The following is an 18,576-nucleotide window of genomic DNA, read 5'->3' as shown; positions in this document are numbered from 1 at the left end:
AAAGTCACTTACAATCTTCAATTAGTCTTGCTGCAGCATTCTGAATCCATTGGAGCTGGTGCAGACCCTTTGTAGTCAGACCAGTGTAGAGTGCACTACAGTAATCCAGACTTGATGTTATCATGATATGCACAACTGAGAAAAGACTTGTCTTTTCAATGTAAGGAAAGAGGCAACATAGTTGTCACAAATGATAGAATCAGCTCTTGAAGGTTGCTTGAATTTGGGGGATCAGAGTAAGTATTGGATCTAGCTTTATTCCAAGGTTCCTGACTTGTGATTTGAGGGGGAGTTTGTATGTCCTAGAAAAGATTTTTATGTCAGGTGTGTGCCCACTTGTGTTAAGGATCCATAGAAGCTTGATTTTACTTGGTTTTAGGCAAAGTGTGTTGTTTTTAGCCCATTCTTGAATTGATGTTGGACTGGTAGTTAGTTTATTCAGGGCTGTGGATGTCAGGTTAAATGGGTATGGATAGCTGCACATCATCTGCGTAGATGTAGAACTGAGTGTCCATTAACCAAATCAGCTTGGCTAGTGGCTTGAGGTAGATACTGAACAAAATAGGTGACAGTATTGATCCTTGTGGTATCCCACACGTCAGTGCCCATGGTGGTGATGAGGTATTGCTGAACACTATGGACTGTTGCCTGTGTGATAGATAGGATCTGAACCAAGTAAGTACTGTTCCATTGATACCTGTTTCTGCCAGTCGTGCTAGCATGATATCATGATCCACAGTGTTAAAAAATGCTAAGAAATCTAACAATACTGACACTGAGGAAAATCTCCTGTGTTGGTTTCTGTGAAGATCTAGTAGGGATGCAAGGACTGTTTCTATTCCATAACCAGGTCTGAATCCAAATTGACATGGATCTAGCCAGTTTCTCTCTTCTAGCCAATCACTGAGTAGAACACCCCGCGGGAGGTGGTGGAAATGAAAACGGTAACAAAATTCAAACACGCGTGGGATAAACATAAAGGAATCCTATTCAGAAGGAATGGATCCTAAGGAGCTTAGCCGAGATTGGGTGGCAGAGCCAGCTGGTGGTGGGAGGTGAGGATAGTGCTGGGCAGACATATACGGTCTGTGCCAGAGCCAGTGGTGGGAGGCGGGGCTGGTGGTTGGGAGGCGGGGATAGTGCTGGACAGACTTATACGGTCTGTGACCTGAAGAGGACAGGTACAAATCAAAGTAGGGTATACACAAAAAGTAGCACATATGAGTTTGTCTTGTTGGGCAGACTGGATGGACCATGCAGGTCTTTTTCTGCTGTCATTTATTATGTTACTATGTTACTATGTTTGTTCTATAAGTTTTCCTAGAAATGGGATTCTAGGTACTGGCCGATATCTTTCAAGGTGGTTCTTCTTTAGCAAAGAATGTACCACTGCTCTTTTTAATTCTGTTGAAAGTTGCCCATTTGAAAGAGAGGAGTTCATGATTTTTGTGGCCCCTGCTTACCTGCTGCACTATCTTTAATTAGCAAGAGTCGAGGGAGCAGGTAGTTAGTTGAAGGTCTCGTATGATTTTGTCAAGGCCCTCTAAGAGTCCCATATGTTTGTGTCAGGAAGAGGTAAGTTTGTGCGCTCCTGGTTAGCTGATTGGAGACTGGGTGACCATCAGGCTTATTTTCGAAAGAGATCGCTGGCGATCTTCTGACACAAATCGGGAGATGGCCGGCCATCTCCTAAAACTGGCCAAATCGGTATAATTGAAAGCCGATTTTTGGACACACTCGCCGGCATTCCATCGCGGAGGCGGCTAAACTTCAAGGGGGCGTGTCGGCAGGATAGTGAAGGCGGGATGTGGGCGTGCTTACGAGATGGCCAGCTTCAGCTGATAATGGAAAAAAGAAAACCGGCGATGACGAGCATTTGGCCGGTTTTACTTGGTCTATTTATTTTCACGACCAAGTCTCAAAAAGATGCCCAAACTGACCAGATGACCACCAGAAGGAATCGGGGATGACCTCCCCATACTTCTCCAGTGGTCACCAACCCCCTCCCACCCAAAAAAAACTTTAAAACATTTCCTTCCTAGGAGGGGAAGCCAGTCGGCCAGCTCGTAAAAAAAAAAGGATTTTGCTGATCAGTTATGTTATGACTTACTTGTTCTGGAGTGCTGTATTTAAGAGAAGTGCACTTTCGCAGAGCAAGATGGCTATTAAGGGAAGTGCAGGTCAGGGACGACCATCAAGGGAAAATGCAGGGCAGGGACTTTTTTCATTTGTATGAAGTCTTTCTTGAACATTTCTCAAAACAGTATCACAAAATACAGCACTCCTGAACAAGTAAGTCATAACATAACTGATCAGCAAGATCTAAACATCCAGAAGTACCAGTGCACTACGAATGCTGGCCCCTCCCACGGCCAAATGTCTTGGATTTGGCCGGGTTTGAGATGGCTGGTTCCAGTTTCCATTATCACTGAAAAACAAAGTCGGTCATCTCAAACCCGGCAATCTGTGGCATTTGGCCAGCCCCAACCATATTATCGAAACAAAAGTTGGCCGGCCATCTTTTTCAATAATATGGTTCCGGCCAGCTGTTGCAGCGCCGCCAAAATAGATCGCCGGCGCCGTTTGATTATGCCCCTCCATGTCTCTAAATATTGGTGAAGACTTTTAATTTTGTTGGCAAAGTATGCAGCAAAATCATATTTTTGTCTGGGGAACAATGTTGGAGGCTATCACAAGCTTCACTCAAAGCTGCAAACAATCGCCAAACTCAAGGAAATTCAACAGATGATCTGGGACAGTCTGCCACAGGGACTGACTGACAAGTGTGTTAAGAAGTTCCAAAGTGACTGAAGGCCTGTGTTAAAACTGAAGGTGAACATTTTGAACATTCACAATGACTGGAAAATTCTGACACATTGTTAAGTGTATTGTTTGAATAACATTATTTTACTGTGTTTTAGCTTGAACATTTTTAACAGACAAAAATTGTGAGGTAGTAATGCTAAAATGTCAGTAACATCAACATAGCTTAAGATTATTAAATGCCGTTCAATAGTAATATGTAAGTATGATGACTAAATAAGTACATAAAATTTCTCGTTGAAAATCAAAGCGGTTGATGAGAAAATGGCAAAACAAATCTAGGGAGGTTACTTTTTTTTGCCTCACCTTGTATATGCACAGATAGATTGGTAGATAGATAAAACCTTCATCTAATTGGCCAACCAGAAAATGTTGCAGAGTAAATTACTGGAAAAATTTCTGCTTATCAAATATTTGTCTAATTAGTTTGGCCATTTACTTCACGGTCTCATCACATTTCCAATTCTGTTTCCTAATCTGTCTCAGTTAATCAGGGGATAGATTTGGAGCAGAGCAGTTGTAAAATAGGACCAACATACATTATTAAATGTATTCTGCAGTAAGAGAGGTACTTATCAAGCTGCGTTAGGGCACTAACCCATGGTACTTGCCCCTTAAATTATGCTAAAGGCTTCTAATGCTAGTTATGGTACCCTAACACAGAGATAATTAGGTCGCCTTGTGGTATATTGTAATGAGATACAAAACATGCAAAAGCATGTAAAACAGCCTTTTACTGCACCTTGATAACTTCTGCCCTGAGTCTGGTAAAAATGTTATTATATCTATGGAAATTCATAGGTATAGTGATTTTTACATTGATATTTTCTAAGACCATAAAAGGACTACTCAATATTTTGTAAATTTTATACAGTATCTCCCAAATAGAGTTGCTTGTGGAAATCTGGATGTATTCTGATTTGTGCACCTAACTTATGGGTCCTTTTACTAAGCTGCAGTAAAAGATGGCTTGTGTATTTTGGGTGTGCGCCAGGCCAGTTTTTACCGCGTCTGCAAAAAAGGGCTTTTTTTAATGGGATGGCAATGCGGTAAAACTGAAACCAGCGTACACCTAAAACTTGCCTGAGCCCTTAATACCACCCAATGATCTAGCGGTAAGGGCTCATACACCAACTGCCGATTACCGCTGGAAACACCAAGCATGGGAGGAAATAGATAAATAAATAATCCAGGCATTATGGGAGCATGGCAAATCTGAAATTACTCAGCATCACACCGGCTGCTTATATTGACCATAAACATCACAGCTGTCACCACTGGCTTAACTCTACTACTACTACTACTTAACATTTCTAGAGCGCTACTAGGGTTACGCAGCGCTGTACAATTTAACAAAGAGAGACAGTCCCTGCTCAAAGAGCTTACAATCTAATAGACAAGTGAACGGTTTGTCCGATAGGGGCAGTCAAATTGGGGCAGTCTACATACAGTGTATGGTAATATTAAGCCAGTGGTGACAGCTGTGATGTTTATGGTCGTTTCGAGTTTCGAGATTTTTTCAAATCTTGAGTGAGGAAATCTGAAGTTACTGCCAGGGAGCATGGTAGTCTGGCGATAGTCTCATTTTGGCACACACTGCACACGCATAGAGCATGACACACATTTGTAAAAGGTTGCTTACTAAGGTGCGCTAGTATTTTTAACACATGCTAATGCTAGAGACACCCATAGGAATATATGGATGTCTCTAGTGTTAAAGCATCCTAATTTTTAGTGCACACTAAAAATGTTAGTGCACCTACAGCACGGCTTAGTAACAGGGACCTTAATTTGATAACAAGCCAATCAGTGTCAATAATTGGTACTTCACAACCAATTAGCAGCATTAATTGGCTTTAATTAAAATTAATGCACAACTGGTTATAAACTCTCACTCGGAGTTTCCCCACCCTGAATGATGGTTGTAATCTCCGAGCGGGAGTTTGCAACCAGTCTACTCCATAAATACAGTGAGATGTTATCCGTCTGATCTCCTGAAGACGCAAATGGCGAAACACTGGACCGTGTAGAGACCAGCAGAGATCTTTGGAGTATTAGTACTATCGGTTTCAAGATTGGGATTTATTTCTACTTAATACTTGATGTAAGAATCGGGACAGCGAGAGTCTGCAGCAGTGACATTGGATATAGCACGTTGCAGTGCCGTTTGAATATAGTTGAATCTCGAAGACTGTCCAAGCAATTAAGTTTGGAACATGTGAACAGTACAAGTGGTAGAATTTAGTAAGATTGGAATCTGTTCTATCTAGAGGATTCTTCAAGCAATGGACTATTTTGAAAAACTTTTTGCAGCTGCAGCCTCTTCGTTTTCAACATTTTGATTTTGGACACTTTTTTCTGTCACTTCACAGAGGATTTATGGATTATTTCAACACATTTTTAGGGTTTTGGTGGTCTCTTAAGTGACATCTATAAAACAGCTGAAGTAATTAGGAGCTCCTCAATCAGATAAGTGGCATTTATATATAAAATATTTTGCATATATAAGATAGATATGATTAATAGATGGTGCAATGATTGAATGAAGTGTTATCAGCGTTTTATGCTCTTTGAGCTGTTCCTGCTGAGACCACTATTAGAAACTGAGCACCATATTTAAGATTATGTTTATATATTTGGAGGTTTAAATGGCATTTATGTTGTGTTTTATTTTTATTTTATGATTATATATGCATCCATATTTTGGCACACCCTCTTACATCATGTCAATGGCAGGCGTAAGCCAGCATGCCGAAGTGTGCAAAGTGATGTACACAATTTATAGTATTATATAAACTATTCCCCAGATTATGTATAGGTTACCCAATTAAGCACTAACAATTACCAGTAATTAGGACATATGCGGATCTGTCCTATGCCTTTTTCTATACCCTGTGTGCAACTCAAGAAAGGGCATGGTCATGGAAGGGGCATGGACAGGTCAGGAGTGTTCTGAGAAATTAAGCACAATGTTATAGAATGCCTGCATTTGCACACCTAAGTGCCATCAGTTGGGAGCAAGTATTTACATCAGCTTTTGGTAGGTATAAATGTTCACGCCTAAAGTTAGGCACAAAGGGCCAGATTCAGTAAATGGCACTCAAAATTCAGTGCCAGAAAAAAATTGGTGCTTAGCACTATTCTATAAAGGATACTCCCAGCTGAGCCTCTTTTTAAAATAGCATTTAGTGTCAATTCCCACACCCAACTTTGGACACAAGGACTACACCTGCTGAAACCATGTATAAATCCAGGCACGTAAATTGGGCACATATCCCCAGTATTCTATAACACTGTGCCCAAATTATCAGAATACACTGACCCACCCACGCCCATCCCATTGCTGCACCACCTTTTGGGTTGTGTGCTAAGGGATTTGGGTGCCCATTGTTATGGAATTGCGCATAGGCATATGTGCGCACAACTTCTAATCAGTGACAATTAGTGGCAATAATTGTTAGCATCCAAATATTGGATATGCCTAAATCCATCTACTCAACTAGAATTTAGGCAGAGTCATTTACGCCAATGAAAGTAAATGTCCACACCTAACTTTAGGTGCTGAGTGGGTTATTGTAAAACACTGTGCATACATTTTTGGAATGCACATGAACTGCCTATGTTCCTCCCATAGCCACACCCCCTTTTGAGATCTGCATGATATTGCTTGTTAATGACTCATTCACCAATTATATTGCATGCACATCTGCGGGGAAATGTTCACTAACCTAGTGTTCTATAAAGGTCACTCCACACAGAGCACCCTTTATAGAATACTAGCTTAGTGCAGATCATAATGGCGCCTAACTTTGGGCAAATGATTAAAGCTAGGGAGTATATCTGATTATGAACACCTATGCATATCGTACTGATTTATTAAAAAAACAACATAAACTTATTTGGAAAAATCCCCCAAACTTGTAAACTACTCAGTCTATAACACAATCAAAGTTATTGTGCAATGTGTGAAATATGTGAAATGTGCTCAGATTCTACCACCTCTCGTTGCACCGTAAGATATAACAAGGGAACCATCACAGCACATTGTTGTTCCTGACAAGTGAATTTACAATTCAGCTTAGAATAAATAGTATCAAAAGAAAATGTTGTTACTTATCTGAGCAATCTCTGTGCATGCTGACTTTCAAGACATTCATGAGTATGCTCGTGATGGTTTACCCATACACTATGGGCCAGATTCTATATAAGGCACCTAAAAAATTAAAAAAATAACCATAACTTTGGGTGCTATCCCCCGGATTCTATATATGGCGTGCCAGGTAATGTACTTAAATTTATGCGCATGGCCAATTTATGCACACTACTAAATTAAGTAATGAGTCAATTAGTCATGATAACTGGCTGATAATGACCAATTATCAACACTAATTGGCATAATTGGAATTTACACCTAAAAAATCCACACGGTAAACATTTCTGCCTCAGCGTATTCTATAAGCGGTGCATAGATTTAGCTGCAGTATGTAGAGTACGCTTAGTTGATATCCCTGCACCTAAAAGTACATGCCTCCATTTACAGCAATAAAAACATGGCGTAAACCCCTGCACAGAGATTTACGTGCACAGTTCTATAACTAAGCATGTAAATTTGGAAACACCCGCAGGCTATGGCAGAGAAATAGGTGTTCTGTGGGCGTTTCCAAATTTACATGTGCACTTCTTTTTAGGCGTATTCTAAAAAGTGGCACACATAAATTCCCATGTGCGCAGCCAAAAAGGGGGTGCAGCCATGGGAGGTGTATCGGTGTGTTGGGGCCATTAATCACATCTACGTGTATAGTTATAGAATTCGGGGGATTGCACCTATGTTTAGGCGCAGGCATTTACACATGGCTGCCCCTAAACCTAGGTGCATCCACCTGGTCTATGTGCTATTGTATAAACTGTACCTGAATGTAGACGCGGCTTATAGAATACCACAAGGCATGTAATTGGCCATGCCTAGACTTTAGTCATCATATATAGAATCCTGCTCTATTTGCTGAATCTGGCCCTATGTGTGTAACTGGATATCCTGTCAGATGTATCAATTAGGGGCTGGATAGGGCTAGGGCCCAATGTCGACAGACCCTTTTGAAAGAAAAATTAGTTAAGATTAAACCTGATGTCATCTGCACTTTGAAATTTTCACAGCTTGTCCACAATATACAACATATCATCAAGAAACATTGGCATATATTTCAGGCTCAAAATTATTTTCAGGACAAAAGAATGTTTGTGGCTTACTCTAGAAATGGGTCTTTTGAATAAAGACTGATTTTATTTGCAAACCCTTTTATGTGTTTTTACTCCAGCCTTGGCCTGTCTTTGTTTCATTTGTGGAGTTCTGGACTTCTCTGTTTTTGTAACTAGGAGACATGCCCATGCTTTACCCACGGTTACACTCCCCTTTCAGTTAAGTGCTATGGTACTTAGGTCCTTCCTTACAGAATAGCACTTAGTGCACACAGGTGCCTAGCAGTGAATTAATGGAAACTTTGACACTCGTAAGTGGCGCAAACCTCTAGATGCCTGCCTATAGAATTGTCCCATTCATAATTTTATAGTTATGCAATGTTAGCCTGCCAATGGGTCATTGTTTAGCATAGAGGGGAAGTTCCTAATTAAGAGCACATCAGGTTTTGATTCCTTAGATTGATAATCAAATATAGTTGTTCATATTGCACTATTTGGCAGTCTGACACCCAGTGGTACCATTGTGAGACTGGTGCATTGCTGTGATAGGAGCCAAGGATTCTTCCTGCCTTCCCTGCAGTACCCACCAGGGTAGTGTTTAGGGTGTTAGATTAGAGAGTGTGGGACCACTGTTAGATGCTGAGTATAGATTTGAGAGTCAGGGGTGTCTAATGGATGCCAAGGGGATGGTGTGGGAGGGGGGGTGCTCTGTTTCAGGCACCAGTCCTTTAAAAGCAGGCTTGACTTAAAAAGCTAGCTATCTTGTGGTGCTGCTGCCATGGATGTCAGATGTGCCCAGCTGCAGCAACACAAAATAAAAATTACTGCACCAGTTGCTAATCTGTGGTAAATTTTGCAATGGTATAAGGTAATATTTTACCACAGCTTAGTACCCCCTTTTGGTTGAAGGGAACTTCACTGTTATATTTTTACTTTTTGGTCCCTCAAGACTAAAAGATGAATGGTATAGCTACTTGATTTTGCAATAGTGCTAGCAGGAATAATTTAATGTTATGACATCTTTTTGTTTAAGGATTCATTAAGCTTTTTCCCAATAGACACAGATTGGGAGAGAAAGCTTTAATGAATCAGGAACCTGTACACGTGTTATCTCATAGAATTGGAACCAGTTCCAAAGTGAACAGCTTTTGAAAACCATGCACACAGAGATATAATAAAGATATATTTAGCCAGGTACCATAAGTACAGTCACTTTATCTGTCACATTATCAAAGGTTACTTAATGAACAGCTCCTAAACATGACTTGGTTTTCGAATTTCTCAAGTTTGACCAGAACAATAGGCAGTGACAGCACAAAAAAATTGTTTCTATAATATTCTACAGAACTGACCTCCTTTTAACCTTATAGCTGTACTTTCAATGCAAATTGTTTTGCATTACCTTTGGAAATAAAACAAAGATGGCAGCATAAATGACCCTAGTTTAACTCTACTTGAAAATGCCAAAAATGATTTACCTCTGAGTGGATAGTATCCCATGAGGAGTTGTACTCTTCACCTGCCAGCGATCAGCTGAATTTGTAAATCATTGCAACGGATTGTGTGCAGAAACCTTTCGGAAATGTTTATCACATGCTTCTGTTCAAAATGTGTTGGGAATATAGATGAAAACCTTTAGAATTTTGAAATGACTGAGGTGAGAGACATTTTTGAGGCAATTACAATAAAACAACTGTTATTTCTTACCCCAAAGACACAACATCATGACTAGAGAAAACATATTCATTTATAGGGTGGATCTGTTGGTTTATCCGTCTTTTTGGTTAGTTTCTTTGTTCTCTTTCATGCTTTGTCCATGTTTTATTATTTTCTTTAATAAAATACTCTATTACAAGTAAAATAATGAGACATTCATTTGGAAATATGTTGTTAAAATATCCCTCTTTATAGTTATATTTCACTGCTTAGAAACCAAGCTGTTAATCAAGGCAACAGTTAGACTAGAGAAGAACTGTTATAAAACTCTTTGAATTTCATTTATAAACAAAAGAAGATTTTTTTTTATGTGAAATGAGACCTTTAACAAGTTTGAACAATTTCAACCATTTCTGAATAATGAATTATCTCTGGAACAAGTAGATAAAATTCTATACTGTAAGCATGGAAATGACCATGCATGTTCAGAACAGCCACATCATTTCAGAGTCAAATTTTCTGGGCACAAAAAACAGGTATGGAATGTTACTTAGAAAACTGCGCAGTTTTGAGGAACACAAGAAACTTTTTTTTGTTAATTAAGGAATTCTTTTACAAAGCTGCAGTAAGCACTTGTGTGCACTTATCACAGTTTAAAATGGCTTACGGTGGGATGCTCTCAGGCATCCTGTGGTAAGTTCAAAATCTGCCCATTAAAGAACATTTAAAAATTGTTGTTGGGGGGTGGGGGGGTGTCTGGGAGTGGAAAATAGGCATTCCTATTAGGACTAGTTAGCTCATTTCCATTACTGGTTAGTGCAGGATTACCTTGTGAACCCTTATCGCCTACCAAATAGGTGTTGGCAACTGCTAATGTGATAATTCTTTTTAATGACTGCGTCCTAATAGCAACATTAGGACATGGCCATTAATTTTAAAAAATAGGAAATTGGCCATTTTCTAGCTGTGGTAAAAATAACCTTAGCATGGAGGGGGGGGAGCTGCTTAAGGGGCATGCTAAGGCCACTTTTTACCACAGCTTAGTAAAAGGATCCCTAAACATTACATAAATCCATAAAGCAAAATGTACTTAAGTTTTTATGGATACCATCTGTTCTTAACTCTTGAAACTTTACAATATGAAAAATACAATTGATCTGTACAGCTGTTTTTTTTTTTACATATAGGTAGGATAATGAGCTTTGAAAAAAGATTGATTTCAAGGTTCATATTATGTTTTTATGTGAAAAAATACTGCACAACTTAGTTAATTGTAAATTGTCAACATGAAACAATATTTTTCCCTTTTCATGTTTATCTCTTGGTTCATCCACAATAGAATACTGCTTTCTTGCTTGCGTGTGAACTTCTTTCTCAGTGAAGTCCAGATCATGGGAATTTGGTTGCAAAAACTTTCAGCATGTCAGATCAGAGAAGCTGGTTATTGGTTATCACTGAGTCGTGCTGATGTTATTGTGCTCAGATCGAGATCAGTCTCTACTAGGTGTGTATCCAGAGGGTCCTCCTGCATTTTCATGTCATACGGCTTGTGAGAGAGAAGTTCATGATGCACACCGCAGTAACTTATTGTGGGCTGGTCATATGTAAGGAAAGAGGATACGCTCATAGACAAAGGTATCTGGAAAAAAATATTTTAAAAGTTCATTATTGAAAGTCATCAATGCAGGAGAACATTTCCTTACTTCTCAAGCTTGGTTGATGTTATTTTTAATTGGATAAAATGAAATCCTATAATTGTAATACTGAGCAGGGCCACCGAGAGGGGGAGCAGGGGGGACAAAGCATAGCAGCAGATTGCCTCCCTTCGGGCTTTCCCTCTCTGTAAGGCCCGAAGGGAGGCGATCTGCCGCTGCTGCGCTTTCACACGGAGGTGAGGCGCTGTGATTTGAATGCAGGGGGTTCGGCCCGGTGGCGGACGGAGGGGGGGCTGTCGACGGGGACTGTGGTGCGGCGGTCTCGTGGGTGGCGTGCCCCGGGGGCAGCCCTGTCCCGGCCAATCTCTCGGCAGCCCTGATACTGAGCACAAAGTACTATTTGCCTTGTTTTGCCATTTAGAGAATTTTAGCTTTTGTTATAAAATATTGCATGGCTGTAGGAATGCTTTAGCTGACACAGTCATTTAAAAGATTACTTTCAACCAATCAGCTTTTGCTTAAAAAGGATCCCCTGAAACTACATGACTGTTCTTCCCTTCCCTTTCGCCTTGCATACCTTAGATAGAAAAGGCAATGGCCAAAGAATTAACTGGGAAAAGATAATTTAAGAATTTTTTTAAATTTATCTGTGCTGATGCTACTTTTACCACTTATTTACCCCCTGTTGACTAAGCCGTGGGGCAATGCTGACACAGCCTATTAAAAGGGGCCCTTTTACAAAGCGGCGGTAAGCTCAATACAGGCTTCCTACACACTAATCTGGAGCTAACACTGGCCCAAATCGGATGCTGGTGGTTGTTCCAGCCCCAGTGCCTGTATTTCTTAGCATGACGCTAACCTGGTGGTAATTAGGCAGCACCATGTGCTACCGGGTTAGTGCAGAAGTCCTTACTGCCACCTCAGTGGGTGGTGGTAAGTGCTCCCCTCCCCCACATGGCCACACAGTAAGAGCATGCCCATGGCTATTTTCAGTCTTTTTTTTAGCTGCTGCAGTAAAAAGGGCTGCAGCACATGGCAAAAATGACCCATGCCACTCGCGCAGGGTGCTTTTTACCGCAGCCTGGTAAAAGGACCCCAACTTGGGCTGTGTTAGCATCTGACTTAGTAAACAGGGGGGTTATTTACTACTACTACTAATCATTTCTATAGCACTACTTGATGTATGCAGCTCTGTACACATTATATACAGGTATTTTTTTCTGGCCCTAGAGGGCTCACAATCTAAGTGGCTATAGAGGGTTAACTGACTTGCCCACGGTCACAAGGAGCTGCAGTGGGACTTGAACCCAGGTTGCCTGGATCCAAGCCCACTGTGCTAGCCATTAAGCTGCTCCTCCATATTTATTTTTTAATAACTGGTCAAGTAGATGTAATGGTGTAGTCCATGATGGTGTAGTCATCAACATGCTGGTTCCTATATAAAAAAATAAAAAATAAAACATACTAGTAGGACTAGGGTCATCATGGACATTTTAAAAAATAAATGGGGGGAGAAAAAAGATTCACTATTTAAACTCTATAGTGGGTGTTTGAATATCTGAGTATACTGCTGACTGCTGGCATTATCGACATAGCGGTGATATTCAGTACCACATCTGGAGAACTCTCTGGACATTATTTTTTTTCTTTTTAAATAAACTTTATTTTTTCAACCTGGCATTTGGACAATTTAAGGTAGCAATTTTTCTGTTGTAAATTGTTCAGATAGATGTCTGGATAATGATGAAGAATATCATCACTATCTAGATTATTTCTTGCTCTGCCCTGTACTACACCACCACTATTTAGATAGCACTGAAGTAGTCTGTCATGATGTTCAGTGGCACTAGCCAGATAGTCCTCTGAAAATCAATGGAAGGATCTGGTGAACTGCACTTATCTGAGTAACAGGTACTGCCACCTAGGTGAGGGGCCCTTTTACTAAGGTGTACCCAAAAAATGGCCTGTGGTAGTATAAACGCATTTTTTGGGTGCGCACAGAGTCATTTTTCAGCACAGCGCACCTGTAAAAAATGCCTTTTTTTATTTTTGCCGAAAATGGACGTGTGGCAAAATGAAAATTGCCACATGTCCATTTCGGGTCTGAGACCTTACTGCCAGTCACTGACTTAGCAGTAAGCTCTCACGTGGTAATAATCTATGCCCAGTTTTGGCCGGCTTCAACTGCTTTCCGTTGCGAAGCCGGCGAAATTTCAAGGGAGCGTGTCGGTAGGGTAGTGAAGGCGGGACAGGGGCGGGATGAGGGCGTGCTCACGAGATGGCCGACTTCGCCCGATAATGGAAGAAAAAAGCCAGGCTTCACGAGCATTTCACCGGCTTTACTTGTTCCCTTTTTTTTCACAACCAAACTTCAAAAAGGAGCCTCAACTGACCAAATGACCATTGGAGGGAATTGGGGATGACCTCCCCTTACTCCCCCAGTGGTCACTAATCTCCTCCCACCCAAAAAAAAAATCCAAGTGCTAGTCAGGGATGTCCTAAATCAAAACTATTTTTTTCAGTAGTACCAGTGGGATTTGAACCAGCCACTTCTGGATTATAAGACTGGTGCTCTAACCACTTGGCCATAGCTCTACTTACTTGGATGTCCCTCCCTTTTGATTATGCCCCTTCAGGTCTCTCTCAGCCAATCACATACAGGGGTCTCTCTCAGCCAATTACAGTGCATTTAGTTGTCTGTGAGTGGCTGAGACCCCGGTCTGTGATTGGCTGAGAGAGATCTGAAGGGGCATAATCAAAAGGGAGGGACATCTAAAAAAGTGGAGCAGTGGGCAAGTGGTTAGAACACCAGTCTTGTAATCCAGAGGTGGCTGTCCAAAAAAAGTGCATGTCAGGGACATCCTTTCTCTCTCTCTCAAAAAAAAAAAAAGGATGTCCCTGACAAGCACTTGGTTTTTTTTTCCCACTTTTTTTAAAGCCGGCCATCTGTAAACCCGGTGATCTCAACATTTGACCTAAATGTTGAGATTTAGCCGGCCCCAACCATATTATCGAAAGAAAAGATGGCCGGCCATCTTTTTCGATAATACAGTTGGCACCGCCCCTTTGTGGAGCTGGCCCTGAAGATGGCCGGCCATATAGATGGCCGGCGTCATTTGATTATGCCCCTCCATGTGGCTTAGTAAAAGGGCCCCTAAGTGCTTATAACTTTTGGGCCAGGTGATTTTTATGTTTTGTGGCTCCCATCTACCTTTTCTTCAAAAATAAAGGGACCATTTTTAAAAGGGTTTAACCAGACAACAATGTATTCTGCCCAGTTAAACTCCACTGAACTGGCCATTCACTGATATTAAGCACCCTAATACTGGATGATATTAGTATTCTATATGGTACCCACTTATAGAATTGCCACCATAGTGACCATATTCAGGGTAAATGCATGCCAGATTCTCTGACAAACCAAATCTGTGGCCTCTGAAAAGGAATGTTGTTGAAATGAATGATTACAATATATGGGGCTGAGATGGGTGGAGTTAGCAATGAAGAAAAAATGCAATCCTGCATAAAGACACTATAGCAAAGTTATGACTGAACTGGAAGTCCAAGGCAGAATGAGAAAACTGTAGGGTCAAAATAATTTAAAATCAACAATGAAAAATAAAATAAACCAAAAAGAGGATTATGTTATAATTATTAAGCTACTGTATACTCAGTAAAAATGTATTATAATTGAGGAATTATAATAAATTTATGTATTTGCAGCTCCCATTTGAGACCTTGTTAGCTGTGGATAAACTTTGAAGACCTCTCACATTCTGTTTCTTCATCCTTTCCTTTTGAATTTTATGAATGCGGCTAGTTTTAGACCAGCAGAATAATATAACATGTGTTTAACCTGCAAATGCTAACTTTTCACTGAAATTACAATAATTCAGACTTAGTTATAAGTACTGACTCCTGAGAGACAATTAGATATGATTTCCAAAATGTGTTCAATTATGAGAACTGTTTATTAGTTTCTCATCTTCTGTAGACTTTCTTCTAATGGACATAATAACAGTAATTTACGTGCATTTGGGAAACAGCCAGCTTTGGTGGTTATATTTTTATTCTCCCAAATGCTTTATGAAATATGGAGACGCTGTTGGAGAAAAGTGGTGGGGGGGGGGGGGGGGGGGGGGGGGAGAATTATGCACAATTCTTCAGGGGATGTTGTCAAGCACAAAATATGACCATCTTAAAACAGTGTTTATCCAACTTTTTTGTGCCCTCAGCTAATGTTGCCATTATCAGCTTGTGAAGTTATAATTATAGTATGGGCTCATTGCAAGGCACAGGCCAATAAACTCTTGCTGTTTTTTTTTTTTCACCCTATCCAGGTTATAATCCCAAATGCAGATTTTGGGACCTATTGTGAGTTGTGACCCACAGTTTAAGAAACACTGATCTAAGATACCATTAATATGGATAGACAAGAGGATACTAATCCAGTGATAAAAAAACTTGTGGATTGATATTCAAAGCAATTTAACCAGCCAGAAATGGCTCCTAGATGGTTAAATCATCTGTTCAGGGCTAACTGATACTTTTCTGCAGCATTTAACCAGATAGTGCTGAACGCAAAATTGGCAACTTTGGGGACGTTCCAGGGGTAAAGTCAGCACTTAACTGGTCAAGGTCATCACATAAATAGGACCACATAAAAGTCAGTCCTATCTTCATGTAGAGCTCCATAGCCAGTTAAGTGCTGAATATCACACTTGAGCAGCTAAGCATTAGCTGGTTCTGCAAACCCAGAAATATCAATGACAGTGCTTGGACATGGCCTGGCATTAGATTTTCGAGTCTAACGCCAGCAGCAGTCAGCAAAACGCTGATCACCACCAGCTGAATATTGGGCTTGTGGCATTTTGCTAGTTAGGCAGAGAAGCCTCTCTGGCAATGTGAATGCAGAGGATGATTAATTTGATTATGTGGGTATCTAAGTTTGATATTTATTATAATCAAATCAAGCTTTATTTTCAAATGATGCAAAGTCCTAAGTTTAACATGCTGTTGACTTGGCTGTCTGGCTAAACAGTGAAATTTTCTCCTACAAAAGATGGATGTAGGTGTAGCTGTTGGGTAGCAGTAGCACACAACAGTGGAGCAGACCAAACAAACCAAAGCAGAATGTCAAGGATGTAAAAAAAAATATTTGATCTGATCTTCACCAAGACCTGGCATGGCTCGTGTTTCGGCCTATATGGCCTGCATCAGAAGTCTAAGAGATCACGTTGTGACCAGCCAGTTGTATCATCAACACCCTTATCAGGAGACTGAATAGTGCCCTTATAGATAATGTAAAAAAAATGGCACTGGCTGATATCAGGAATAGAAAATGTGAAAACTGTGCTGCTAAAACCAAAACTAGTTCTGCTTAGTGCCACAGTTTTGGTTTGAGTAGTTTAGTCATTTGATCAATCTGTTCATCTGTTTGCCAGTAAGCTGTATTTAAATCGAGCAAGGAGCAGACTGTACTTAGGCTAAGGAGATTATTTTAGAAATTAGTGTGTGGCAACTGTTAACCAGACAAGCAATATAACTGTTGCCACAGTGGCATGACAAATGCATGCTAATTTGCATGTTAACTAGGTGGGTCATGGGTAGAGAATACCATGCACTTACTGGTAATTGTGCAGTTAGCATGTGCTTACAACGCCTTCTCAAGAGGAGGTATTAAGTGCGTATGTGTTAATTGCAACCATGTTTAATGTGCACTGATGAACATTTCCATGCAGTAGTTATAGGGGATGTATCTACCATATTCTCTGCAATTACCTTAGAGTCTTTGCAATTAACACATGCTAATTTTGCAGTCAAAGCACAGTAAGTGCAAAAAAATGACTTTGCTTTAGTAAAAGTATTTCTATCAGATAGCATGCTTGCAGACCTAAAAAAAGACATTGAGCCCCTTGATGAGCATACTTAGCTGATCAAGCCCCCCTGCTGATCATCCTCCTTCCAACTGATACTACCAAGATAAACCCCTCCCCAAAGGTAAAACCCTCCCCCAACATAAGCCCCTCTCCCAGTCTGAACCCTCCCTTGCTCAAGACCTACCTCCGCCCGGACTTAATGAAGCTATCCTTGGTAGTCTAGTGTATAAGGCAGGAGCAGTCCCTCTCACCTCTTTCCTATGCCTATGAGATTCAGAATAACATATCTAACCCCTAGTGGTAGTCCTGCAGTGCTACTGCCTGGAGCCAGTCTGCCAAATAAGAAAAATGGCTCTTATTTGGTAGATTGATCCCTAGTGGTAGTACTGTGAAGCTATTGCTAGAGGTCAGAGCCACTAGTTTGAAGCCCAGAGGTAAGGAGGCAGGAGCAGAGAGGGACCACTCATGTTCTGTGCACTATACTACCCAAAAAATAGCTTAGGTGAGTGTTGGGGAGGGGGTTGTGCAGGTTAGGGAGTGGGAGTAGGTCCACACTTAAACAAGAGGGGCTTCAGACCAAGGAGGGGTTTACCTTAGGAGATGGCCTTACCTTTGAAGTGTGGCTTATGTTGATAGGATCAGATCAAGGGTGTCATTTAGTAGCAAGTTCTGAAAAATAAAATATTGTCAAGCCCGGAGTAATAAAAATGGTTATTTACAGAAGTTTTCCTTTTGGTGTAAAGTAGCTCAAGTGATTAATAATAGCATAGATGCATAGGATGCAGGCAGTATCTTTGGTAAATATTATTCAATGTCTTCTGGTTCTTTAAATACATGATGTGCATGTTTGCAGTATGCCAGAAAGATAATGCAAAATTTAGTGTGCAAAATATGTAAAACACAGAGTTGTGAAATATTTTTAAATTGTACAGTGTTATAAAAGCATTTAGCAAATTGTTGAACAGAAAGACAACTGCAATCCATTAGGTAGTTATGGTTAAATATATGCCTCAGACAATTTGATGATGAAATGTAATTTGCAAAAACAAAGTGCACATTCTAAATGCATTAGCTCAGTTTTATATTGGAAGTAGCATCGGGAATTAATATGTCATAGGACTTGGTTTAGATTGTGAATACAGACAAATGACAAATCTAATTTTTTGTGTTATGTATGACAGCGTCAGCTTGAGGTTGGAGATGTATAATTGGAATAGATATTTGCTATTTTAGGAAACAGGCGAGTCCTTCGTTATTTCCTCAGGTCTAATATTACGATCTCAGTTACTGCTATGTTTTTCTATAAAGGGGTCTTTTACTATGGTGCGCTAGTCTTTTTGGCTCATGCTAAAAAGCAGCTGTGACTA

General features: G+C 40.4%; 2 protein-coding genes across 2 annotated transcripts in view; one reads left to right on the top strand and one right to left on the bottom strand.

Moving 5' to 3' along the window:
- Window positions 1–18,576, top strand: part of CTNNA3 (catenin alpha 3) — a 1,864,538-nt gene that overhangs the window by 584,521 nt on the left and 1,261,441 nt on the right.
- The window catches only part of LRRTM3 (leucine rich repeat transmembrane neuronal 3), a 323,005-nt gene continuing 315,518 nt past the window's right edge, over window positions 11,090–18,576 (bottom strand). Inside the window, 1 exon segment of the mRNA XM_030203128.1 lies at window positions 11,090–11,314. Within this exon segment, the coding sequence (XP_030058988.1) occupies window positions 11,117–11,314 (198 nt within the window). The 3' untranslated portion in view covers window positions 11,090–11,116.

This window comes from Microcaecilia unicolor, chromosome 5 (assembly GCF_901765095.1).
Source record: "Microcaecilia unicolor chromosome 5, aMicUni1.1, whole genome shotgun sequence".
NCBI classification, from domain to species: Eukaryota; Metazoa; Chordata; class Amphibia; order Gymnophiona; family Siphonopidae; genus Microcaecilia; species Microcaecilia unicolor.
The sequence above is the reverse complement of the archived record's forward strand: the minus strand, read 5'-3'. Positions and strand labels throughout refer to the sequence as shown.